Source organism: Anabrus simplex, chromosome 3, assembly GCF_040414725.1.
Source record: "Anabrus simplex isolate iqAnaSimp1 chromosome 3, ASM4041472v1, whole genome shotgun sequence".
Taxonomy (NCBI): Eukaryota; Metazoa; Arthropoda; class Insecta; order Orthoptera; family Tettigoniidae; genus Anabrus; species Anabrus simplex.
The window spans coordinates 33,156,738-33,183,593 of NC_090267.1; the positions used below are offsets into that span (position 1 = coordinate 33,156,738).

The 26,856-nt window shown below is 38.8% G+C and overlaps 1 protein-coding gene across 3 annotated transcripts in view; it reads left to right on the forward strand.

Annotated features, from left to right (window-relative positions):
- LOC136866975 (TBC domain-containing protein kinase-like protein) overlaps positions 1 to 26,856 on the forward strand; it is a 107,998-nt gene that overhangs the window by 56,620 nt on the left and 24,522 nt on the right. For all 3 annotated transcript variants that reach the window (XM_068226984.1, XM_068226983.1, XM_068226985.1), the window contains exons 11-12: positions 5,241 to 5,402; positions 16,512 to 16,642. In XM_068226984.1, the coding sequence (XP_068083085.1) occupies positions 5,241 to 5,402; positions 16,512 to 16,642 (293 nt within the window). The remainder of the gene's footprint in view (positions 1 to 5,240; positions 5,403 to 16,511; positions 16,643 to 26,856) is intronic.

Genomic DNA, 26,856 nt, shown 5'->3' on the forward strand with positions numbered 1-26,856 from the left:
TAACCTTCCTGCCCTCCTTTGGGTGCAAAATTGAGATTGTAAGGGTGGCCTTAAATCATTGTTTATATAAAGATTTAGTGGCTTTGTTTCTTAATTAAAGTGTTTGTGTACTTATATAGGTGTTGATTATAGTTTTCCCTGTCGAACCTTGCTCTTGGGCTTTTCTGGAAAGTCATAATAATAGATCCCAAGAAATCTTAATAATTATTATTCTTGATTGTGTCTTGGTTGTCAAACGGGCTGAGCCCTTATCAAAAGTTTGTAATTCCCCTTCTTTGCTTGTTGTACCCTGCTTATTCTAGTCATTTGAAGTTTAAAATACAACTTGTTTTAAAACCATTCTCCTCTTCTTACATTTGTTCAGTTGTGCGTTCTCTCTCATTCTTTACCTTTCCCTTTTCCTTTCATCTTTTTAAATCAAAAAAAAAAAAAAAATGTACTTACCACGGACACCCCTCTCGGGTAGCCCGCCGTGGCGTCCACTGGCTCTGCTGATTGGTGAATGATAAAATCTGATATACTAGGTTTCACCCAACGAGGCATTGACCGCAAGTCTTTCCGTGGTCCGACAAGTCACCACCAATGAAATAACTTTGGTTTACCTTGAGCGTTGTGGTGTCCCAATGATTATCTTTTGACGATCTTTGTTGTTGTGGGTCGACCATCTCATTTTCTATGCTAAGGTTTTCGTTCCTTTTGCCCCTGGTATGAATAAAATATTTATTGGCACCCCACATTGACTCACCACGCCACAGTTCCAAATTAAAATGTAAATACACTATGTAAATTATTTAAATGAAAAATCTTCATTTTTGTCAGCATAATTGTACGAGTTACATCGGAGTTTAAATGTTTAGCTTATCACGTAGTGTCGTGCGCAAGCAGTGTCTAGATTAGCATGGAATTGCATACGAGCACTCGATTCCGTGGGATGTAACAAACCCGTTTGCACTCCACAGCATCCGAGTGGTTATGAACGAACAGTAGAATACTAGAAGTTCAAAATACTCCCTTATCTTCTTTGTGATAACACTAAAATAATTCATTTTTTCAGTTAATGTTTACCTGTCCAATATTATTGTTAATGCCCTGAGGGGAATTGAAATTTTAACATACCACAAACCTACTATGCTGGCATAGCATGGGGAGAGGTGATACTCCCACGTAGCGTGTCCTGGTGGGGGATAGGGGGGTCCTAACCGGCTTGCCGGCGCACTTGAGGGAAATAAAATACCTCTCGCAGACCAAACACACTACCCCGTGTGGGTGGGGGACGCACATGTAGACTACACCCGCGGTATCCCCTGCCTGTCGTAAGAGGCGACTAAAAGGGGCGACCAAGGGATGATCAAATTAGCGCCATCAGACTACTTGTAATCAGTCCCATCACACAGGGAACACCATGGGTCGCATTTACTTGTGCGTAGTACCACTATGTTAGATATGCACTAGGTTTGTGATTAGTAGCGACAGTGTGTGAATCAGGGTACCCCTATATGAGCAACACCATGGGATGAGTGACACCATGTTCTGACTTGCCTATGCTTAGTTCCCACTATGTGAGGAATACCACGGGATAATTCGGGTCTCTGTGGTTAGTCCACTTATGTGAGGAGCACCATAGGTTTGCGTTGCCTATAAATAGCGCCTCAATATGTGAAACACCATAGGTCTGTCTTACATGTACACATTACACTACCTATGAATAGTTCCATAATATGTGGAATACCGCGAGTCTATGCTACTTTCCTAGCAATAAGTACCATTATGAGGGGCTGATGATTTGGATTTTGGACTCGTTTTGACTACAAGCATAATCGATTCAGCATCGCACTATAGAAGCAGTCTCTTGGTCAGTAATACCATTGTTTTGTGCCAGCTTTTATGCATGTGAGGCACTGTGGGTCAGTTCCACTGATCGTTTTAAATTCATATCCATCCTTTCATTCTTCATCGTCACTCTTTGAATTGTGGTCAGTGGAGGATTTTGGACTTTTAATTTGTCATAACATTTCATCTCATTTTCTAGCATTAAGGGCCGATTGACCTCGATATTAGGCCTCTTTAAACAACAAGCATCATCATCATCATCACTTTTATCATATTCATTTTTCATATAGTATTTCCCACCCAGCTACTCATTCCTGCTACCCTGCTAACGAAAATTTCTGAGGAGAACACTGTATGAGGATGGAGGAGGGAAGGTTACCAAAACAAGTGTTGGAGGCTAAAATAAAGGGAAGGAGGACAAGAGGGAGGCCCAGAGTAAGATGAATAGACTTTGTCAAGAACAGCATAAGAAAAAAAAAGAAGACTGGAATGGAATACAGTTACTCAAAAGAAGTGGTGGAAAGAAAGGAAACAGTGGAGAAGCGCCATCAACACCCCGAGTACAGAAACTGGTAGCATTCTACTTCTAGAATTTATTATCTAACTACTTATTCTACACATTAACACACAGGCTTGCCGAGGACACACGGGACATACATTTACGCAGATTGCTCTTTGTCTCTTAGTTTCTTTACTGTTCATTCACACTAATACACACAGACTACAGTCACTAGTAATAGAGTCTTACTCAGTTACTCAGCTACTTCGTTGTTGCTGTCGCTGTCTACAATTCACAGCTTACACACTTCAGTCTCGCAGTTCAGGATGGTATCCCATGTCCATACACACTGGTGGAACTCCGCTCATAGCTCCATGCCAAAATCCGATGTTCTCTTCCATGCTGCACCAGAATATGCAAAGTTTTCTTCCAGCCTTTGGTCCAAGAGACACACCTACGATGACAGGCATACAGAACAAGACCTTAGCTCCAACAGACTGGTACACTGAACTCAATGGAAAGTCACTCCTGTCTTATATACCTGGGCCAGTCATTCCAAAACAGTCAGAGGCTGGACTTATCCAGAAACCGCTCGAAGTGGAAGACTCCAAGGTTAATCATCTCGTAATTTCCGTAGTCCTTTCGCCATGCTACCACAGGCGGAAGAGATTGGAGGCCAGCCTAACACCTAACCCTTAACATGAGTTGTCTGGATTGAAGGAGTGGATGGGCCCAATTATGACATCACATGTTGGTCCCGTCCAATGCCAGAGGTTGACATGACGAATGTAGGGGCTGCCCACACTTCACAACATCAGTAGATTCATAGAATTACAAGCTTTACCAGGGAATTGCTTTCTTTCAATATCAATTCATCTCATTCTTTTTGGCCCCCTTTGAGCTTGTTTCAGCTTCCTAGCTTCACCAGTAGGGAGTGCATCAACAGCCTGTAAGAGAGCTATAACTGAGGCAGGGTTAAAGTCCTTGGTTTCTTTTTTTCTTCTGTTACGTGTAGGTGAGATCAAGAGCAGTCCTGCTACCATATGTGATAGTAGATGGTAGTACCTGTGACTGTCTGGTCAAAGATCACACAGCCAGTACCAAACCTGACAAACTAAAGGAGAACCATCAGCTAAGAGCACAAGAGTTCTTCCTTTTCTGACTTGATAAAGCCTTTGTGCAGGATATGACACATAAATTCATCAAAGTGCTGCTGCCTTGTAGATGTGACAGGGGACTACAAAAGGCTACGGGAGATTACCATGACAGAAAACCCTCTGCAGTGTTGTCTTAGCAAGCCAACTGCACTGAGGTGAATAAACATCACTTTCAAAATTAAAACAAGCCTCGGATGTAAAAGTGTTAAAATTAGCGGACATGACAACTCTTCGTGAATCAACGCACCATCGCATTGAATCCCAGTTGTACTGATGAAATGGTCAATTTGCCCTGATACCAATGTGGCAGGTAGGTTATTAATTATAAAGGTGACCGTGGAAGCGACATACTCAAAATGTGCTGGGCAACAAGAGGTACAAAGGGGAAGAAATAAAATAACAGTGGGTAACAACAATTAGGAAAATATAAGGATCAAAAAAGAATACCAACTTCGGATGAACAAATAGATGTATTCAAACACAAGACACAACCAGTCAGGATTAGTACAGCACCAAAAATATTGAAAGGTAAAACTCATTTCACAACAGATCACAAAGGAAACAAAGATCAGTTACAGGAATCTGACTTGAATTATATCCTAAGAGAATAAACAAACACATACATGAAACAGTACAGATGTTTCCTAACCAACTGTGCAACAAATAGTAAGAAACATCAGGGAAATAGGGAAAAAAATTGAATTGGTGAGTGAATCAAAGAACAACAGTTTAAATTAAATAAATTTCATTTGGATCCATACTGACAATTATGTTATATAAGTTGGTTCCACCTAATTAATACCTGTAAGTTTATTTACAATTCAAAGGGGTAAAAACATCATATCAGGACATGTTTCGGCCACATTAGGCCATCTTCAGCTGTCTAGAAATAACATCAAATTAAGATATTAAAAATTACAAAACATGAATAGAATTTACATTTATATGATACATTTATAACGTAAAATAAGTGTATGTCAAAACATCATCAGAGTAAAGAATCGCTTGATGCAGTGTGATGAATGAGTCTGATATTGAACAGCTCTACATATTAAATGATGATGTAATTAAAAGCTTTATTGGACCCATTATATTGGTGATATAAATTTACTCATTTGGGACAAATAATTCAGGTTCCCGAAGGGAATCTATGTCTATATAATCTGATAGCCTGGCAAGCTTCAACTTTTGCAGAAGAGCCAATGTCTCTCATAGTACAACAGGAATGAGTTAGCCTGAAAATTTATAATGTCCAATAATGGACCCATTATATAGGTACTACATACCACTTAGTCGAGCAGCTCGTCTCCTTACTCCCAAGAAATAACAGTAATGAAAGAATTAAAAGTGAAAATGTTGAGAGATACATTGCAGAAAAATGGTCTGTAATAGTTTGGGTATATTGAAAGAATGTAGAAAGAGTTCCAAACTAAACTATGGAATTACAAATTAAAATTAAAGAGTGGCCAGTGAAGATCCAGATTACAGTGGATGGAAACAGCATTAGGCAATTGGAACATGGTGACGCATGAAGAGTGATGAAATACTAGATCAAAATGGAAAGAAACCATAATTGCAGCAACCCAGCTCCATCAGGATAAGGGGAAATGGTGATTAATTAGTTATTTTAGTACCGAATGTTAGATGTTCACTTGTGACTCTCAATAAATAAATGTTCATTTGCTTTCAGTGTCCAAGTAGTTGCTTCTCTTGGTAAAATAACTCTTATAATTATTTGTTCTTCTTTCTTTCAGATGTGTTTCCACTTCATAAAATCCTCCATTTGTGGGACAAGCTACTCTTGGGAGATGCATCTTTCCCTCTCTATGTTGGTTTGGCTATTCTTCGACAGCTCAGAGATACGTTACTTGCGTCTGGTTTCAATGAATGTATCCTGCTGTTCTCAGACTTGCCAGGTAAGACATGTACTTAATATTGTTGGATGGTCCGGCTCCATGGTTGGCCTTTGGTTCAAGGGGTCCTGGGTTCGATTCCCAGGCATGTCGGGGAATTTAACTTTCATTAGTTAATTCCTATGGCTTGGGGGATGGGTGTTTGTGATGTTTTCATCATTAGATCTCATCTCTGATAGGGCCCCATCTTCACAGACGCGAAGGTCGCCTAGATGGCGACAAATCAAAAGACGTGCACCAGGCCACACACCATTATCATCATCATCATCATCATCATCACCATCATCAAATTCTCCCATTATTGGAAGATATTAAGCCAATAACCCAGTTAATTCTTCTGTGGGTTGTTCTTGTTGTTCCAATAGGCTTTCATTCTTTCCGAGAAGGCTTCTTTACGTTCTTCCCACCACTTTGGTCTGTACTGTTTTTCTTGTGGTTACTCTGATTTTCACACCAGGCAAATGCTGGGGCTGTACCTTAATTAAGGCCACGGCCGCTTCCTTCCCACTCCTAGCCCTTTCCTGTCCCATCGTCGCCGAAGACTTATCTGTGTCGGTGCGACGTAAAACAAGTAGCAAAAAAAAACTTATGTTTGTGTTTTTGAGGTCCTTTCATAGTTCATTATGCCAGGGTGTTGAGTTCTTAAGTGAAGTTACATAACCTATTATCCTTTTTGTCAGTTGGTTTTCTGGTAATCTAGTGAGATGACCGAAGAGTTTCATTCCTCTTTTCCTAATGTCAGTTTCAATGTTTGAGAACTTTTCTGTTGTTTTGATTGATTGTAACCGTCTCTTGGGTGTATCTTGCTCCTAAGATTTTCCTTATGATCTACCTCTTTTCTTTTTCGATTGCTTGAAGTTCTTGTTTTCTGTTGATTGCCAGTGTTTCACTTGCGGACTGTGATGTAATGCAGGCATCGTCAGTCAAGAGCGAAATGCCTTCGGAGCCAGTTTGCTCCCCGCTCTCGAGGAACGAGAGCAGCTTAGCGAGCAAGTAGGGGAAGTGCATGACGTAGTACGTACTGCAGGCCAGTGACGCAAAGGTATAGCACATATTTCTGGACATGTTAGATTGCTACACGATACGCGTGAACTCATGTGAGAAGACAGTAGTGTGTTTCCGCCTTTATCCTCACACCACACGGCGTTCAAATCTAGTCGGTTAATCTTGCATTTACTATAGAAGAGAGTTCAGCACAGCATAGGCCAACAAGGTCCAAACCTTCCTAGGAAGAAGAGTGTTTAATTCAAGAAAATAACACAGCAAAATGTTTAATATATAATAAAATATTGAATTACATTTAAAAACATTAGAAGAATATAAAGAGGTTTTAATGGCGATTTTGAGAGTAGGTTTCACGATTCTCAGGCATTAGAAAAGGATCTGCAGGTGTTCGCTATGCCCTTCTCAGTGGATGTGCAAACTGTTAGACCAGAACTGCAGCTAGAACTGATTGACTTACAGTGCGATACTCAAATGAAAGATGGGTTTGCAAACACAAACAGTTTGACTGAATGTTATGGTCACCTTCCACATTTTGCGACTTGCCAGTACGCAAACGATAAGTTCAGTGCCAAATATTGATACAATACTACCTAAACGAGCCCGAAAGTCCTGTGAAGGAGGAATACACCAGTGATATGTTTCAGTGCGCATGTTTAATTTGTTGTCATAGTCATAAATGACATACACATACTGTTCGCATGTTAATGAGAGTGCAAAGAATATGTACAAATCACATAAATTGTATTTTCTTTCGGTAAATGTACGTGTCCCAAAACTTCAGGTAATCGTGAAATTATATTTATTCAGGAAATATTGCACACTGCTGTATATTTCCTTTGTCAATGAATAATTTTCTTGTTATACTCTGTAATCTGTGTCTTATTCATCTCACATGAACCGCGCTCCTAATTATTATTATTATTATTATTATTATTATTATTCGTTTAGGCCTACGATGGACCACGTGGTTCTTAACTCTGGTGAGCCCTTTTCTTCCTCTTAGCCCAGTATTCCTTCATTCTAGCGCTATGGATGTCTTTTCTTTCTTGAGTCCATTTCATTCCTACTCCTGGACGCAGTGATTTAGTTGTCAGTGACTGGAGAGAGTCAGATGTCTTGACTAACTTTCTGAATTTATCTCGGTTGTAAATGGCAACGTGATCAATGTTTAGGTATTGTAGGTCTTTCTGCACTAAATTCGTCCATTTGGCATTTGTTGCTTTCCCTCTAGATACAGTGTTGAAGATTCTTGAAGTGAGTCTCTGGCTGTCCATCCTGACTACGTGACCATAGAAGATTAGTCTTCTCTTCCTCATAGCTGTTGTAATGCTCTCTATTTTACTGTACAGTTCCTTGTTGTGCCTGATTCTGTAGCCATCTCCTTCTTTAATGGGACCCAAATCCTTCTGAGGATCTTTCGCTTTTTCAGTTCTAGTTTTCTGAGTTGTCCTTTCCGGGTCATGTTTAGGCATTCTGAGGCGTACAGTACAGATGGTCTTACTACGGTGTTGTAGTGTCTAAGTTTAAGATTCAAGGAGAGGGATTTAGACTTGTATATGTTCTTACAAAGATGATAAGCTCTTTCTAATTTAGTGCATCTACTCTTCATTGCAAGATCCTCATTAACATTTGGGGTTATCCACTCTCCAAGATATTTGAATGAGTTGGCCTTGTGTATTATTTTGTCCCCCAAAGAAATGAAGTTGGGTGCTTATCTGATGTTGGTCAGAAATTTTGTTTTAATGACAGCGATCTTTAGCCCTGCTTTAGCTGCTATGCGTTCTAGGGAGGATAGCTGGTACGTAGCTTCTTCCATACTTGAAGTTAAGAGTGTGAGGTCATCTGCGGAGGCTAAGCAAGTAACTGTTAACTTGTCTTTTTTGTAGCCGATTTTTAATCCAGAGTTGTCAGCTAGTGTGTTTGTCCATTCCTGAATGACCTTCTCCAGCAGACAGTTAAACAGGATAGGGGACAAACCATCTCCCTGTCTAACACATGTTTTGATCTCGAAGCTTTTTGATAATACCCCTCTGAATTTGACTTTGGACATGGTGTTCATTAGAGTAGCCTTCACAAGATTCAAAGTCTTCTTATCCAGTCCCATTTCAGTCAATGTCTCAAAGAGGGACTGTCTGTCTACCGAGTCGTAAGCCTTCTGGAAGTCAACGAAAATTGCTACATAGGGTGAGGTGCTGAGGTTTTTGTAGGTAAAGATAGTTTTGAGGTTCAGAATCTGCTCTGTGCATGATCTTGACTTCCTAAATCCAGCTTGGTACTCTCCTATGCAGGAATCTAATTGTGCCTCCACTCTTTTAAGCAATGCTTTGGAGAAGATTTTGTACGTCACTGATAGGAGAAAGACCCCTCTATAGTTGTTAGGGTCTAACTTGTCTCCTTTCTTGTGCAGCGGGTGGATGATAGCTGAAGTCCAATCCGTTGGTAGTGTTTCTGTTGTCCAGATGTCAGTTATGATTCTATGGATACTGTCAATTGATTCTTCATCTGCATGTTTCCATAATTCTGCAATGATGCCATCTTCGCCTGCTGCTCTGTTAGATTTCAGTTCAGAGATGAACTGTTTGATTTCTTCTTTGGTAGGAAGAAGGGAGTCAGGGTTAATCACATTCTTAGGTTGAAATTGTAGTTTTTCCTGTGGTTCTTCTGCATTGAGGAGGCCATCAAAATATTTTGCAAGGACTGTAGTACAATCTTCATTATTCATTTTCAGTTCTCTGTCTGGTCCTCGAAGGTGGAGTGTAGGGGCTGAGTAAGCGTTTGTCTGAGATTTTAGAGTTTTGTACAAATTACTGGTGTTGTTCCTTTGAAAGTCTTTCTCTGCCTGATCTATGATGTCGTTGTTATATTGCCTCTTAGCATTTCTAATGGTCTTGGCCGTGTTTTTTCTGACTGTTAGGAAGGCTGTATGATTTTCCGTGTTTTTGTTGCAGTTCCATTTCACCCATGCCTGTCTTCTCTCCTCTATTGCCTTATCACATGTTGGTGTCCACCATGGGTGTTTACTTCTTCTGGTTGCAAGGATGGTTTCTGTTGCTGCATCTATCAGTGCCTTCTGAAGGTTAGGCCAATCTGTTTTATTCTGATTATTGCTTAGTACCTTAATAAAAATGTTGTTCTCTTTCAGCTGGGATGGATTAAATTTTGGGATTCTGGACCTGGTGTAATTGTTACCCCTGTACTTCGTGAGTGGAATGAAATTTGCTTTGACCAAAGATAGACTGGTCTGAATCAATATTGGCACCTCTCAATACCTTGACGTTCATTATTTCCTTGCTATTCCTTCTACTGATGGCAACGTGATCTAACTGGTACTCTCCAAGCAAGGGATTGGGACATCTCCAGGTCTTGGCTTTTCGGGGGAGGTGTCTGAATGCTGTAGATTTAAGAACAAGGTTGTGATTTTTACACAGATTGATCAGCCTCTCACCATTACAATTGGTTCTCTTGTGGGCCGGGTATTCTCCGACTATATTCTTAAACCTGCGCTCCTTACCAATCTGGGCATTAAAGTCACCCATTAAGATGATCTTGTGATGTTCTGGAATTTTATCGATTGTCTCTTCCAGTTCTTCCCAAAAGTATCCAACACTTTCAATATCATTCTTATTAGTATCATTGGTAGGTGCATGGAAGTTAACAATCGTGTAGGCTTTGTTGAGACTTCTGAAGGCTATAGTGGACGTTCTCCCATTTGGTGATGAGAAGGAGATAATAGAGTTGATCATTTTGTTGTTGACTATGAAGCCTGTACCCAGGCCCAGGTGAGGCATATTCTTCATCACTCTCTGACCTGGCTGTCCCTTGTAGATATTATTATTATTATTATTATTATTGTTGTTATTGTTGTTGTTGTTGTTGTTGTTGTTGTTGTTGTTGTTGTTGTTGTTATAAAAAGCTGTTGTTCATATGGGAACATTTCCGAGTGGCAAGAACAGTATGGCCACGGTATGCAACCCACCCGTCCGCTGCTCTCTTATCACGTGACAAACGGCCGTCCTGAGCGGAGCAAGTAACACCGGCTCCCTAGAGCAACTACGTGTGATGTCTGATGTAATGCCAAATTTTTGTATGTCTTGACATGGATTTTTTGTTGTAGATATTTCGGACTAACCCTAATGCTGTTTTAGTTTTTTGGAGATGAGTTTGTTGTGAGATCTTTACAAGGCCTGTTGGTTCGATAAATTCTCCAAGGTATTTAAAGTAAGGGACCCTGTCATTTGTACCATATGTTGTTGTCAGGCTCTTGATATCTGTCTTTGAACATAAGAATTTAGTTTTCTCGAACGGTATCTGTGGTCCCACATTTTCTGCACTTCCGTTAAGTATCTTGAGCTGTTTTACGGCAGTCTCCTCATCCGCTGTTAGTATCACCAGATCATCTCCAAAAGCAAGGTATGGTATGTGGAGGTTATCTTTGGGAAAGCCCTGTCAGATTGTCTTCCAAAACTCACATTTCTTGAGTTCTTTCTCCCATTCTTCCATAACCTAGTCTAGGATAACGTTGACCAGAATGGGAGAGAGTCCATCACCTTATCTCACGCTTGTTTGGATGATGATGATGATGATGATGATGATGATGATGATGATGATGATGAAATCTGAAGAATTTAGGGTGACCTGCTGATGCACTGATTTGTCCTCTTGACTTCCAACCAAAGCTTCCAGATATGAATCACATTAGTTTTGGATGGAATTTACAATAGGATTAATGCATGGCAAGAGGAAAGGTGTTTGGCCTTAAAAGACCACAGGCAAAATTGAAACTGAGCTTAGGTACTGTGCTAACCTCATATAAATGTGAAAATGGGGAAAAAGAAGAAAAGAAAAATAATTTACGGAATTTGTTTCTTGCCAGTCTTGGTGGCATGGTGATTGCCCATCTGTCCCCAAGACTCTCTCTCATTGGTTTCTGGTACATTAATTTATTGGGGCCAAAATTCAGAACCATTTTGTATGCATTTGTAAGAAATAAATTAACAAGAGGGTACACCTTTTCAATACAATATATCAAGTAAAAGATATTACATCAGTTTTGGAACTAGTTTCAGCCACTTAGTGGCCATCTTCAGCCAAATAAAATTAAACAGATTATGTGATAACTAAAACATATGTATACCAGACAAAGACAATGTTGCAGGAATAATTATAACATAAAAATACATATAATAACAAATAATTATGGATATGATCTTCTTGTCATAATATGATGTCTTTAAGTTGACTTAGGACCTCAGGAAAATAAGTAAATCTGGAAATGATAGCCCAAATTAAGAATGAATAAACATATAGAAAAAAAATTAAAAAGGAGAAAAATTATTTGAGACTCACCTCTAATGTCTGATGTAGAACAAGCACTGACTTGCTGGAGGAAGCAGGCAGGCCATGTAAACAAAGGAGTAGATAATGAGAGGAGGGGTTGGGGAGTAAAGAAGGAAGGGGAGGGTAGAGGAGGGATAGGGGAGGAGAGGAGAGATATTAGCAGATGATATAGTGATATGGGGTGAGGATGAAACGGAAGTGCAAAAACAAGTAGATGTATGGAATCAAGAGATTTAGGATGAAAGTAAGCACAGAGAAAAGTAAAACAATAGTGATGACAGTGGGAAGGAAGGAAGGAAGGAAGGAAGGAAGGAAGGAAGGAAGAGGAAAGATAAAACTGAATGGTAAAATTCTGGAAGTGGTTAAAAGTTTCAAGTACTTGGGAAGTGTGATCACAGATGATGGAAAGATAACCAAAGAAATTGGGGAAAGAATACAACAAGCAAACAGCTTCTACCAGAGTGCAAGGGGTATTTTGTGGAACCAAGATGTCCCGAAGAAATGTAAGAAAGTATTATATTCAACCTATTATGAACCCATACTCACCTCTGCAGCTGGATCGTGGACTACAACAAAATGAGAGAAGTGTAGAATACAGGCAGCAGAGATAAAATTCCTAAGAGGTATCAAGGGCAGACCAGAAAGGATAGAATTAGAAATGAAGAAATAAGGAAAAGGACAGGATTCTTGAAGCTTCAAGACAGGATAGAAACACAAAGCTAAAGTGGTATGGGCATATGATGAGAATAGGAGAAGAGAGAGTGCAAAAAAAAAAAAAAAAAAAAAAAAAGCAGCGATGGAGGTTCTTGACTCACAACCCAACCTGGGAAGCTGGAAACGGGAAATGAAGATGATGATGATTGTATTGAAAAGGTTATTTCTTATAATTGCACTTCAGTATGGAACAACAATGGAATTTATAGCTCATATTATAATGCATTTGTAAGTTTATCCCATTATGTGTTCCTGTTACTTTGCAGGGTGGACAGAAACAATGTGAACTGGGTAGATGAGCATTAGAGCAAAGTTAGCACTGCAGATTTCCTGTAGTTTCTACAATTTTCTCTCATATACTATGGTGATATGAAAGCGCTGATTGTTACAGATTTTATGAAATTGAAACGCTCTTTATAAATTCTCCATTTCTCCCATGAACGTGAAAAAAGTTAATACGTTGGAGACTCGGAGTTAGAAATTAGTCCATGAAAAACATCACAAAATAACGACATTTAAACGTTTAACAGCTAGCGTAACATCTTGCAAGTGTGGATTAATTATTGAGCATGGAGTTCCTTCAAATTATGTAAAAACTCTTGCTTCACGCATTGACATATATTTTAATATCCACAATATCTATTGTTTTAATTTAACAACCCCATGATTGTTTTTAACTTCACAGATTACCATCGTTCATTGCATTCCACCACAAATTCTCGCTGTTAATCTGTACGTATTTGTTACAATCTAAGTCTAATGTTATATTATCACTGTTTTATTATGACATTGTTATTCTTTTAATATGAGGACATTATTTGATTACTTTTAACCTCAGGGCCCTGACCTAGTCTTTGTAAATTAATGGTTGATGATGTTCGCTATGCCGAACGAAACATGTCCCATTATTTAAGACACTTCATGAATATTTCATAATTCAATGAGTGTATTTTATTGTATTGAATAGGTGGTTGTAAATAAAAGGATTTTATAATTTTAATATACTATCTTCAATACGGTTCTATTATGAGATTAATTACATGTAGTATCCAGTGTGCCGATACGGAGCCATGTGTATCTTGTGTCTCATTGAGCCATGCTTGCTCCTATGATTCTTTCGGTGTGCCATGATTCACTGTCTTGCTGCAGCGGAAGCTCGGCTCCCTGCCAACGTCCAGTGTCCCGCTAGTGAGCCGTGAGCTTGCCATTCCTGTGAATCGATTAACTCGGACACTGGAATGAATTGATACACTGCTTTGAAACATGCATTCAGTAGCCAACACTAATAGGAAGCCACCTCCTTGGATGGCCTCCAGAGGGCTGATGTCGAAGAGGAGGATTGTCTCAACAGCCAGATGTGCAGCGTGCCACAAATGAGTAAAGCTTGCCTCAACGCACGGGATAGAGTAACTCCTAAATAACAAGTACCTACACTTCGGTGATGCTGGCTGAAACCCATGGTGTGTTTGTGTTTGATTGATTTCTCCATAGAGGTAGCTGCTAGGCAATCAGTCATTTATGGAAATATTCGTTAGGAGCCATGTGGCATACCTACAGTGGACTTGGACTCACATTGGAATGCAAGCCTTCTTTGATTGGTGCTCTCAAGCCAGTCTGATGCCATGTGCAGATTTAGCAACACTGCCTCGCCAACCCAATTTGAATTCACTTGTGAAGCGATCTGATTGGCTAATTTCAGCAGCTGATAAAATGACAACAGCATGAGATAACATATTCTTCATATTATTTATCAGTAGAGCCTGGTAGTGCAGGCTTTTAATTTTGCTAAAATAAGCACTTAACATTTAGGAAATAGACAGTAAAATAATTAAAATTGTCATTTATAATGACAAAAATTGGGCACTAAAATAATAAAGATGCTCTATTGAAAGCTACTTGACACACATCTGCATCACATTTTAGTACTCTTACATCCCCTTGTGGGGGCTGATGATAGAATAACATCAACGGTATCCCCTGTCTGTCATAACAGGAGGTGACTAAAAGTGGGACCAGGGCCCCTTGACTTGGGAGTGTGGTTGGCGACCACCGTTCCCCTAGCTGAGTCTGGCGTTGCTTCCTCTTACCTGTGTCAGGTTCCTCGCTCTTACATTTCCTGTCAGACCTCTTGTTCTTTTCTGACCCCGAGGATATTAGATACGCGAGGACTAGGGAGTTGTTCATTTTAGCATTCTTCCCTTTCTTTTGCTGATACCTTTATTTTTCAATGTATCGGACCTCTTCCATTTTCCTTTTGATTAGTGTTAGTAGAGGGTGGTTACAAAGTTGTTCTTCCTCTCAAAACAATAAACACCACCAGCACTTAATTTTATGTTGCAAGGATGTGAGCTGGCAACCCTCATATCATTTATGTAAATGTTATTTTTTATCTGTTAAGCTAAAATTAATTTTTTCTTTATTATTAATACAGTACTTTGGTCACATCCTGAGAATGCCAGATTTGCGACTTCTGACACTGCTAGTGCAGTACAATCTTGCTTCAAAAAATACTACAGCTGGATGCAGATGGATAAAAGAAATTAGGGGGGATTTGAAGGACATTGCCCTTACACCGGATGACACTATAGATAAGAAAAAAATAAACACAACACTTAAAAATATGACTTTCCACTTTACACTCACGAAGAAGAAAATTCCAACTAGAATATTCTACACAATCTTTAATAGAATTTTGATTCTATTCATTCTTAATTGATTACAGCTCTCATCTAATAATATATGCTCAACTATCAATGTAGTATAATTCTCCTCTAACGTATATTCAGTTCTTTAAATCCATTAAACAGCTTAATTATGACTACTGATATCAATATTGATCATATACTCTGTATATTATCATATGAAACACACATATGGGATGTTTATCATGGGTAACTCCTAACATACATAACTTTATTTTATGAATATGGTTATAATAAGATGGACTTGGCTTTACATTCACTAATCTAGGTTAGATATGTCAACATTATACTTTCATCTCAGTACTGCCTGTACAAGATCCAGTCTTAAGCTACACATATTTCGCATTAATTCCATCTCTCCTGTGCCTTCTTCACATCAATTCTCTTCGACGATTATTCATTTCCTTCAATACAACACGTAGCGTTCCGGCTCCATGGCTAAGTGGTTAAACGTGCTGGCCTTTGGTCACAGAGGTCCCGGGTTCGATTTCCGGCAGAGTTGGGAATTTTAAGCATAATTGGTTAATTCCCCTGGCACAGGGACTGGGTTTATGTGCCGTCTTCATCATCATTTCATCCTCGTCATGACGCGCAGGTCACCTACAGGCGTCAAATCAAAAGACCTGCACCAGGCCTCTCCGAAGGCCACACGACATTTCAACAAGAAAGAGCAAAAATATCAATATGTATGAAGTACTGGGAGGACCGGAAATCTCGGACAGTTCCTACCAAGAAATCGACAAACCTAAGGGTTGATTAAAGTGATCCAATGTGGTCTCAAAAGAAGAAGAATTATACAGTGCATTGGAATTATTTTTTATTTCCATTGATTAATTTTAATACATAACGACTTAGAAAAGGCAAAAAAGGCATTAAGCTATCAAATAGGCTATGGAAGCTAAAATAGGCACACAAAAAAGAAAAGAAAAAAAAGAAAAGAAATTAGGGGGGATTTGAAGGACATTGGCCTTACACCGGATGACACTATAGATAAGAAAAAAAATAAACACAACACTTAAAAATATGACTTTCCACTTTACACTCACGAAGAAGAAAATTCCAACCGTTCCCAAACTACGATATATCCACCTAGATTTAAAAAAAAAATAAAAAACATTTTTCCTAACTTCCGGGCTCTATTTAACAGTATGACCAACCATTTAATACTCATATACCTGGTTCCCATATTTTTCTGACCATCCTGTATGTATAACTTGATTTATCACTTGTTTGTTCCTTGCCAATATTCTGAGAATATTATTTCTGTTGTCTGATGTAAATTGGTCTTGCGGTGCCTCTCTGTTTTAGTGTACGGTATGTGAGATTTTCTGAACAATTTTTTTTTTTTTTACAGAGGTGGATATGGAACGTTGTGTATTAGACTCAATTGAGTTATATTGCAGCACACCCCGCAGCGTGACGTATCGGCAACATGAACTGCACCCAACGCCCACTACTGGCACTGGAGAAAACAATATGGAACTGGTAGGTAATGTAAGAAGAATCTTTTGAAATTAAAACTAGAACATTAGAAGCTACAATGCAAAGGAGAGGATATGTTCATTGTGGGGACTACTAAGGTGGAAATGTCTGATTAATAGTAAAAAATTATAACAGAGTGGTTAAGTCATCTGCTTTCATTACTGTTTCACATTTAACTTTGTTTTAAAGGAGAACTTTCATAGATCATAAATTGTCTGTTATTATAAAATATTCTTGAGTCTTTTTTGCTATTTGCTTTATGTCACACCAACATAGATAGGTCTGATGGCGACGATGGGACAGGAAAGGCCTAGGAATGGGAAGGAAGCAGCCTTGGTCTTAATTAAGGTACAGCCCCAGCATTTTCCTGGTGTGAAAATGGGGAAACAACGGAAAACCATCTTTAGGGCTACCGACACTGGGGTTCGAACCCACTATCTCCTGGATGCGAGCTCACAGCTGCGCACCCCTAGCCACACGGCCAACTCTCCCTTTTTTTGCATCTTGGCAGGGTGGATAAATGAACACTGAAACTGGTAGCCTTAAACTTCTAAGGCCCAGTTTATTCAACCTCAATTAACATTTAACTGGCATGTTAAAAAAAATTTACATTGAACTTAACCAAATTAGTATTTAGTCAACACTGGTTAAGACTAACAACCTGTTAAACTCTCAGTTAACTTAACTGCCCAGGTTCAAGCAGTTAAATTCTGTTAGCTCAAAATATGGCAGGTGCATTAGATGCAGAACTTGTGTAATTGAAATACGATAGGCCTTTTCCAGAAAGAGAAACAGAAGAGATGATTTTCATACAATTCTTACTGGGCAAGTTCTCTTTGAAAGGATTGTTCGGGCTTTGAAGTCCTCCCAGTACTTCTTCAGACACTCCGATCTTCGTGCCCTTTCCTTGGTTGAAAATGTGCATGTTGTGGGTTTGTTTCACATAATGGTAAAGTGAAGGTTTGTATTCTTGAGTTTTGTATTCAATTTTATCTTATCTGTGGTGCTCCTGTTGTAAGGCCTATTTCCTTCAGATCCTCTCTTAATTCTTTGATCCATTTACATCCTGTTGTGATATTTTTTGAGATGAGATTGTGTTGTACTACTTGTTTCAGAAGTCTCAGATCATGCATCCTCATGATATGTCCAAAGAATCCCAGCCTCCTTTTACGCATAATATCTGTAATGGGTTCTAGATCTTTGTACATGACTTTGTTAGGTATTATCCACCATTGCCCATCTTTCTGGTATTTTTTCTTGATGCAGGTTCTTCCAATCATCCTTTCAATTTCGTGAAGTCTGTCAGTCTTTGATTGTTTATTCAAGTGAAAAAGTGTTCAACATATTCCACGCTCGAGATCATGCGGACCTGGAAGCGGCATTATTCACTGGGTCGGTTGGTTAACCCAAAGCCAGATAAGAGGACATCTACTGTATATGGTACTTTCTTGGAGTAAACCTAGAATATTTTGTTGGATATAATATCTATGTCAAGTTCGTATCTCTTCATTCTTGAAATGTTTTAAGTATTATGATAGATGAAATATTTGTTCATAGAACCTTCTAAAAGTAAAATATGAAGAAGATAGCTCCAGATAAGAAATCTGATTGACATTGATGGTAACACAGAAGGATATATGTTTACCCATTAATATCATTTTCACATGAATATGTCTTATGGCTGGGTATCATCCAAAACTTGTGTAACGTGATGTGACAAAATGTGTGATTAAAGTGATGTCACATTAGTCATTACGATAGGCCTTGGTCACCAAAGATGCTGCAGCTGCAAGTTAAGTTTCTTTGACGTAGAGTTGCAGTTCTCCTTGACATGCATTGAAAGACATATTAATGATCATTAGCTTTTCGCAAAGGGACAAGTTTCTTTCTTGATGTACCCCCTGTGGGCAGGGGACGCAGATGAAAAGTGCACCCGTGGTATCCCCTGCCTGTCGTAAGAGGCAACTAAAAGGGGTCCCCGGGGGCTCTCGCCTTGGGAAGCGTGGGTTGACAACCACAGGGCCCTTAGGTGAGTCCTGGCATTGCTTCCACTTACTTGTGCCAGGCTAAAACCCATGGGTAAATATTGAAAATATCAAGCTCAAGTAGTAGTAGTAGTAGTAGTAGTAGTAGTTTTTTTTGTTATGGCAGGGGAAAATCTTTTAAAGACGTCACTCTGTGTGGGAGTTGGATTTCCACCAACTAAAAACCCCTGCCCTCTTCACTCAGCCCATTCTGGAACTGCTTGTCGGCATGACATCAGAATGGAGTGATGTATATTATTAAGTTCTTCCTTTCTCTTCTTTTTCCTTCATCCCCATAATGCTTGTCGCCATTGCCTTTACTGTGTTGCAGGCAAACTGGTTCTCTAACATAATCTGAACCAGATTCCCTGGCATGAGTCGTCGGCCAAGTTGTTGGCAGGCTTTCCTTCGTTCTTCTTCCCATCGAACGCAGTAGAAAAAAGTGTGTTCTCCTGTATCCCTTTCAGAACAGTACCGACAACCATCTCCCTGCGTCTTTCCCATCTTCATGGCGTATACGCCGAATCTTCCATGTCCTGTCAGGATCTGCGACAGATCTACCTGCCGATGTCTACATTTAAGCCAGTCTCCTATGTCGGGTATTAGCTTTTTTGTCCATTGGCCAACATCGGTTGTGCCATCCCATCGGTCTTGCCAGTCTAGTAAGAGTTGGTTCCTCAAGGCTTTCTTTTCTTCAGCAGATATAGTCGCACCCCTTTCATGCCAAAGTTTTCTCTCTACAACGAGGAAGTCAATGGGAATACTGGCAGCTACAACTTGTAAAGCTGCTGTCGAAACAATTCGATATGCACAGGTAACTCTGAGCAGCATTTTCCTCTGTACTCTTTCCATAGCTCTTCGGTGAATCTTCCTCCTGAGTGCATTGTGCCAGATAGGTGCAGAATAAAGTAAAATGGAATATACTGCAGAGCACATAATCTGTCTCTTAACTGTTCTTGGTCCCCCGATGTTAGGCATAAGTCTGCCTAATGCCGATGCCTTCTTCTCTGCCTTTTGGGTTACTGCCTTCACATGTGCACCAAATGTGCAATTCCTGTCAATAAGAACCCCAAGGTATCGTACAGACTTCCCTGGGATAATCACTGTATCATTTAATAAGAAACGGACATTTTTCCAATTCCTGGAACCTTTCAAAATTACAGCCTCAGTCTTATGTGGAGCCAATCTCAATTTATTATTTACCATCCAAAGGTTAACTCGTCTCAGTGATTCATTTACTCGGAAGGTCAGTTCTACATTCTCTGCTATTACCACTATTGCAAGGTCATCTGCATAACCAATAGATGTTGCCCCGTTTGTCAGCTGCAGGCGTAAGACACCATCATATAGAATGTTCCACAAGGTGGGTCCTAGGACAGATCCCTGTGGAACGCCAGCGCTCATTTCAAGGTCTTCTAAATCATGAAGTCGTATTCTTCGTCCTTTGAAGTACTTAACAATTATTTGTTGTAGATACCGAGAAATGTTCATTCTACGAAGTTCTCTCAAAATAATGCTCCAAGAAGCAGTGTTAAAAGCATTTTTGACATCTAGCATTATCAAGGCAGCCCATTTCTCACTGCTTTCTGCCTGTATTTGAATCACCCTCTCAATAGCTTAAGTTGTGGTTCTACCCTTTCTAAATCCAAACTGGTTCGAAGAAAGTCCTCCCTGTTGTTCGAGTTCTTTCTCCAGTCTATAATCAATCCTCCATAAAGTTTGCTCAAGGTGTTTAATAAGTAAAGTGGCCTGTACGCTGATGGATCTAATGATAGATTCCCTGCCTTCAGTAACAGCACTAGCTTGGCTACTTTCCACTCATCGGGGAATTCACGCTTTTTCAATAAATCATTGAAGACTGATAAGATCCAACCAGGTGCCACCTCAGCTGCATACTTGATGGCTTCTGGTGGGATTCCATCTACACCTGGTGCCTTACCAGTCTTCATATTGCATGCTACCTCTTGTAACTCAACCACAGTACACGGTTCTGCAACACAAAAATCTGATTCCGTTTCAACTCTGTCATTAGTACAAGGTAACAACTCCATTGCTATGGCTTTCCTTCTATCAGCTGGGAGCTGAACTGGTACCCTGTTGATTATTCGACCGGTCACTATCTTATCCCGCCCCCCAGATATCACTGTCTAGATCTTCGCATAGCTTTTGCCAGAGATATCTCTTAGAATCCTTTATTAGCTTCATTAGTTGCCTCTTTGATGCCTTATAGTCAGCTTCTAATTGTATTAAGTTGACCTGGCTGATTTTTTTTCTAGATCTTGTAAGAATTCGTCTCTTGCGATTGCAGTCTTTCCTTTGCATGTCTATTTCATTGTTCCACCAGTAAGGGACTCGTGTTTTATATTTTGTTGATCCCCTCAATCGGCTGGTCCTACAAGCATCTTTAAGAACAGAGTATGTTGCCCTGTATCTACAGTTTGTGACATCCACTCGATTGCAATTTTAAAAGTTTCCCAATTATAGTTCCACACCGTTTTCATGATATCATTAAGCTTCTTCGATCCCTTAACTTGAAAATAAATAAAACGATGGTCGCTGAGAGATTCATCTTCTGTAACTTCCCAGTCAACAATGAATGATGCTATACCCTGCGTTGAGCAGGTGACGTCTATGAAAGACTCTGAGTTCCCTCTGGAAAAAGTTGGCAAGATTCCAGTGTTATGAACCACCAAATCTATGTGTAGTAGTAGTATATGGACTTTATTTGATATAAATCATGTGAGGTATGTATATGTATGTATATTAATAAGACTTTATTTAATGTAAGAACACATAATTAATAGTATATAATTTATTATTACCTGTAAATATGACGTACCGGGCGAGTTGGCCGTGCGCGTAGAGGCGCGCGGCTGTGAGCTTGCATCCGGGAGATAGTAGGTTCGAATCCCACTATCGGCAGCTCTGAAGATGGTTTTCCGTGGTTTCCCATTTTCACACCAGGCAAATGCTGGGGCTGTACCTTAATTAAGGCCACGGCCGCTTCCTTCCAACTCCTAGGCCTTTCCTATCCCATCGTCGCCATAAGACCTATCTGTGTTGGTGCGACGTAAAGCCCCTAGCAAAAAAAAAAAAAAAAAAAAATGATGTATACATCGAATGTAATGTTGTGTAACACAGGGTAATAGTCCAGAACAACGCATCTTGTCACTCAAGCTTTATAGAACTTTCCATACATTTGTAAATAGGTTATTGGAGACTCGAAAAAATATGAGAAAACATGTTGTGTCATACTTTTCTAGAAGCCTGGCCAGGCAAGGTATATAAAGAGACAGTTTTGGTAGTTAGAGTTGAGTTGTTAATGAGACTTGTTAGTGAAAGTCGTTAGTTGAGTGTATGAACCCATGTTGTGATTTTGTTGTGTTGGTAATCGGTTGACATGTTAATGTAGCAGTCAAGTGTTTTTCAAGATGGTGGTTCATTAATGTGCATGTATGTAATTTGTAAATAAAATATTGTACACAATTGACAGCATCGCGTGTGTGCGCCTTTGTGATTACGACGATGTTACATCTAACTTTTGATTGAGATGGCCTGAGTTCACTCGGCTTTCACTCGCATACAGTAGAGCCAGTCTGTAAACAGACCAGTTAAAAGATAGTTTCTTCAGAGAAGTCACTTTAAATACCATTGATTGCTACTACATCCTCACTGCATTATCTTTTCTGCACCTTGATTCAATTTCACTTACTATATTACCATCTGGGGTGAAAATACATCCTCGGTACTTGAAATGATCTACCTATTCCAGTTTTATATTCCCTATCTGGTTCAATCCTCTTAACTTTCTTGTCTATTGATATCAGTTTAGTCTTGTGAAAGCTAATTTTTATATCATACTCACTGCACCTATTTTTAAGCTGCAAGATATTAGATTGCAGGCTTTCAACAAGCCAAGTCACTGACATAGGCCAAACTGCTTAGTACATTTCCACCCTACTGAATCCCTCCCTGCTACTTAATACCTTTCTGCAGATGATCCATGTAAACTATGAACAATGAAGGTGAAAGATTTCAGCCTTGTCTAACCCCTGTAAGTACCTTGAACCAAGAACTCATCCTGCTATCGATTCTCACTGCAGCCCAATTGGCAACATAAATACCCTTGATTGCTTTCAATGATCTACCCTTAATCCCATAATCCTCAGTACGGCGAACATATTTCCCCTCGGTACTTTGGCATATGCCTTCTCTGGATCAATGAAACATAAATATATTGTTTATTCCTCTCATACCATTTTTCAGTTACTTGATGCATGCCAAAAATCTGATCCTGACAGCCCCTCTACATTACAAGTGACTAATCTCATGTTTTAATCCGTATTGAAATCTGTTGATATACAATAATAAAGTTTTATTATGAATCCACCTGTTCAGCCCCTCTACAGTCTGAAGTCACACTGTATTTCATCTATCTTGCTCCCCACCATAGATCACACACTCCTTTCCAGAATGTCAGTGAACACCTTGCCTGGTATACTGATCAATGAAATACCTCAATAGTTGTTGCAGTCCTTCCTGTACCCTTGTTTATAGATAGTTGCAATTACTGCTTTTATCCAATCAGAAGGCATCTTACCAAATACAGTAGAGACAATACACGACACGGAGCGAGATATCGAGGGACAGCTATTGGAGCTCACTCTAGCGGATAGACCTGAACGGTACTGATTCTGTCATAAGAGCACGTGTATTTTTGTGTGAAGTTTTTGGTGTTACTTATGCGTTTTCAGTGAGTTGACATAATTAAATAGTAGCGTGTGTCATTCCTTGATATCTCCTCTCAACATGAGGGCAAAGGTATGTGCTGTGTTTGGCTGCAGTAATTACGTAGTAGAGAAAAATGCGCGCTCGTTCTTCAGGTTCCCTCGTGACAAGAACATGTAAGTAATATTGTGTTTGCATATATATTCTTCCAGTGACAGAGATTTTTATAGTACTTCATAATCTTCTGACCTGCTCGACCCATGTTTTAACAGGCTTAAAATATAATACGCATATTTTATTGTATAGTGCAGCAGTTAACCTTCAATACCGATGTGTTGTTGTAGGTGTGATCTGTGGGTTTTGAAATATCACAGAAGCGATTTGGATAAAGTGTACAAGAAAGAAGGGACGTTACGCTTGTATAAGAATTATAAGATCTGTTCAGATCATTTCCAGGCCAGCGACTTTAAAAATCCTCGACTATACAGCCAAGAGTATGTTACATTTTTACTCTAATTGTACGTAAATATTCCTCAAAGCATCACTATCGACAACATTTTCAAACTTTTCTTTCTTTTATCCCTCTTCTCAGATTAAAGCCGGGATTTTATAGATTTTCTTTCTGTTAGTAGGCTTCATGTTAAGAGGAAAATTGTCCAGCTATTAAATGTTAATTCATTGCATCATGTGTGTAAGGAATGTGCCGATATATTGACAAATGTCTTAATGTGATGATACATTGTTTTTAAATGAGGAAAAAAAGACAAATCCAACCGTAAGATTTCAGGCAGGTATGCTAAAGCTAAAAAAGTAATGCATAAATGAAAGATCAAGCCATTTCACACCAGTCCATTTCACACCTTGTTTATATGTCTAATTTCAGTCTTTGAATAATAACCTTTTAAATAATTCTTCATTCATTTATCCAGAATTGCTTTAGCAACTTCGAAGTTAATATCTCAATACCACTTCCTTTCTAGACGTAATTTATTTATCCATTTCCGTATATACATTTCCATTGATATTTGAATTTAGCGCGATTTGTTCAGGTCAAGTCACTAGGAGCGCCACCGTTGAATTGTCTCCCATTTCAGCAAGGCAAAATCCGTAAGTGTCGTGTATTGTCTCTACTGTATTTGATCTTACTCACATTCCATGCTACCATTACACTATAAAGTAATTTAATCACACTATTTTTCACCATTGCAGTTCTAAATTCATCTGTTCCTGCTGCTTTATGACAATGTTTTTTTTTTTTTCATCCTTACCAAACCTGATTTCCCTTTTTCTTTCCTCTCTGAGAGTCTTGATTACAGTCCAGAAAGTTTTTTTCTGCTGCTTGACCAAGCATTTTCAGGCTATTCTGATTGCAAAAGAATTTTCATTTATATCACCAGCTGTAAAAAAAGTGCTAATTGAAAAATCTTCTCATTGATGTATGCTCTTAGGATGTTATCTTGAGGCATGCACAAGAAATCTAGAACAGGGCAGTTGGTCCCTACTTCATTTTCAACTGTATCAAGTATGAACTGTGCTTCTGCTCAACCTTTTCATGTTGTTACCAAAATCTTCCCACAATTCCTTCTTGAAGACTACAATGATTTGTTTCACTCTGCTTCTTTTATCTGTGTACAAATTCCTATCTACGTCAGTTCCAGAGTTGGAAGTAATTGAGTAAAAGTAATTGAATTATTTGTAACAATTACATTTTACAAAATCTAATTTTTACTTGCAATTTACTTCTGAAAATAAAAATGTAATCTTTACATTCTAGTAATCAAATGGTAATAAAATCAAAATAGCCTAATAACTCATTTTAAATACTTTGGAGGAGTAATAACACATAACCTAAATGAAAAAATCTCAATCCAAACAAGAACAAATAGATTAGCTAAAGCACAAAAATTAACATGGGATATCTACAAAAGGAAATGTCTATCAATAAATGCAAAAATAAAACACTACAACACAGTTATAATACCTTTTGCTGAAACCTTCATTGAATTAGGAGGACACACTCATTTTTTCTCCTTTGTAAAGGAAATTAAATGTTAAATGTTGAATATTTTGTACTTCCTTCCTTTTTCATCGACAAAGGGTGCATCCAACAATTTCTCTGTCTTTGAATATTTGTGAGTTGTTTGAAGAAGACATTATGAAGTGTCGCTTGGGTTTTTGGCTCTTTTGTATGCTTTGCTCACGTCACTTTCTCACCATGCCTTCACCTGTAGTCCAAGCCACGTCTTCTCTGTGTGCAAAAGGGAAGGGCAACAAAGAACATGAAAATGAAAGAAAGACTCTCCAGGCCTCGAAAACCTAATACTGTTAAGGTCAGGAAAGAATAATGGTTTACCAAGGGAGGTCAGATAGGAAAGATGAAATCGAGGACACTGACGCAAGTAAGTGGAAGTAATGCCAGACTCACCTAACGGAACTGTGGTCGCCAGCCCACACTCCCAAGGTGAGAGTACTTGGTTCCTTTTAGTCACCTCTTACACAGACAGGGTTTACCATGGATGTTATTCTATCACCCCCCCGCACCCACAGGGGTCAGAATAAATATGTGACTGTTATAGTAAGGCATTTTCATTCCTTTATCTTGAATAAATATTTTGAATTAGTTGTCCTGAAAAAAATGAAAACATGAAAATGACAGACAAATTTTTCTTGGGAGGAATCATTTTGACAGTCTGACTAGTCTCGCCACTTAATGTTGACGCAAGTGTGATAAACTGATATAACTTGAAAACAATATTCTCTCACCCATGGGTAAATAATGCAAGTATTGAGCTTGAATTATTATTATTGTTGTTATTATTATTATTATTATTATTATTATTATTATTATTATTATTATTATTATTATTATTATTATTATTATTATTATTATTATTATTTTACAGTTATGATTATTATGACTTACAATGTTTGGCTATGAACTGTTTCCATCCATTTAGTATTAGCATTGTTATTATTATTTGCATAGTTGGATGATCACATTGTTTGTGAGGTTATGTCGTGAAACTTGTGCTGTATATAGATTTTTATATGAGTTTAGTTAATGTAAGAACCTGTGATTAATAGTGTTGGAATGTTGAAGTTTTCTCATAAAAAATGAAATGTCATGTATCATATCTTGTACATATTTTAGGAATACAACATTGAGGTTATGTGTTGGTAATTCATATTAATTTAGTCAAGTGGTTTATCTTCATTTGTTTTATTCTTTGGACAGTTTGAATTGCTATGTGTGTGTGTGTGTAAGTCAGTCGTAGTCAACAGCTCGTAATAAATGGATGTGTCATGAAGCTGGTGTTTCAAAGGTATAAGTTTTGCCCTAAACGCGGTGTAAGCGAGCAGAAATGAAGATATTTTCAACAGGTTATGGGCCCAGAGTTCCAGAGCGCCAAAACGTCGCAGTAAATTTTGGTCAATATAAGTGGAAATTGAACAACGAGAATTAAC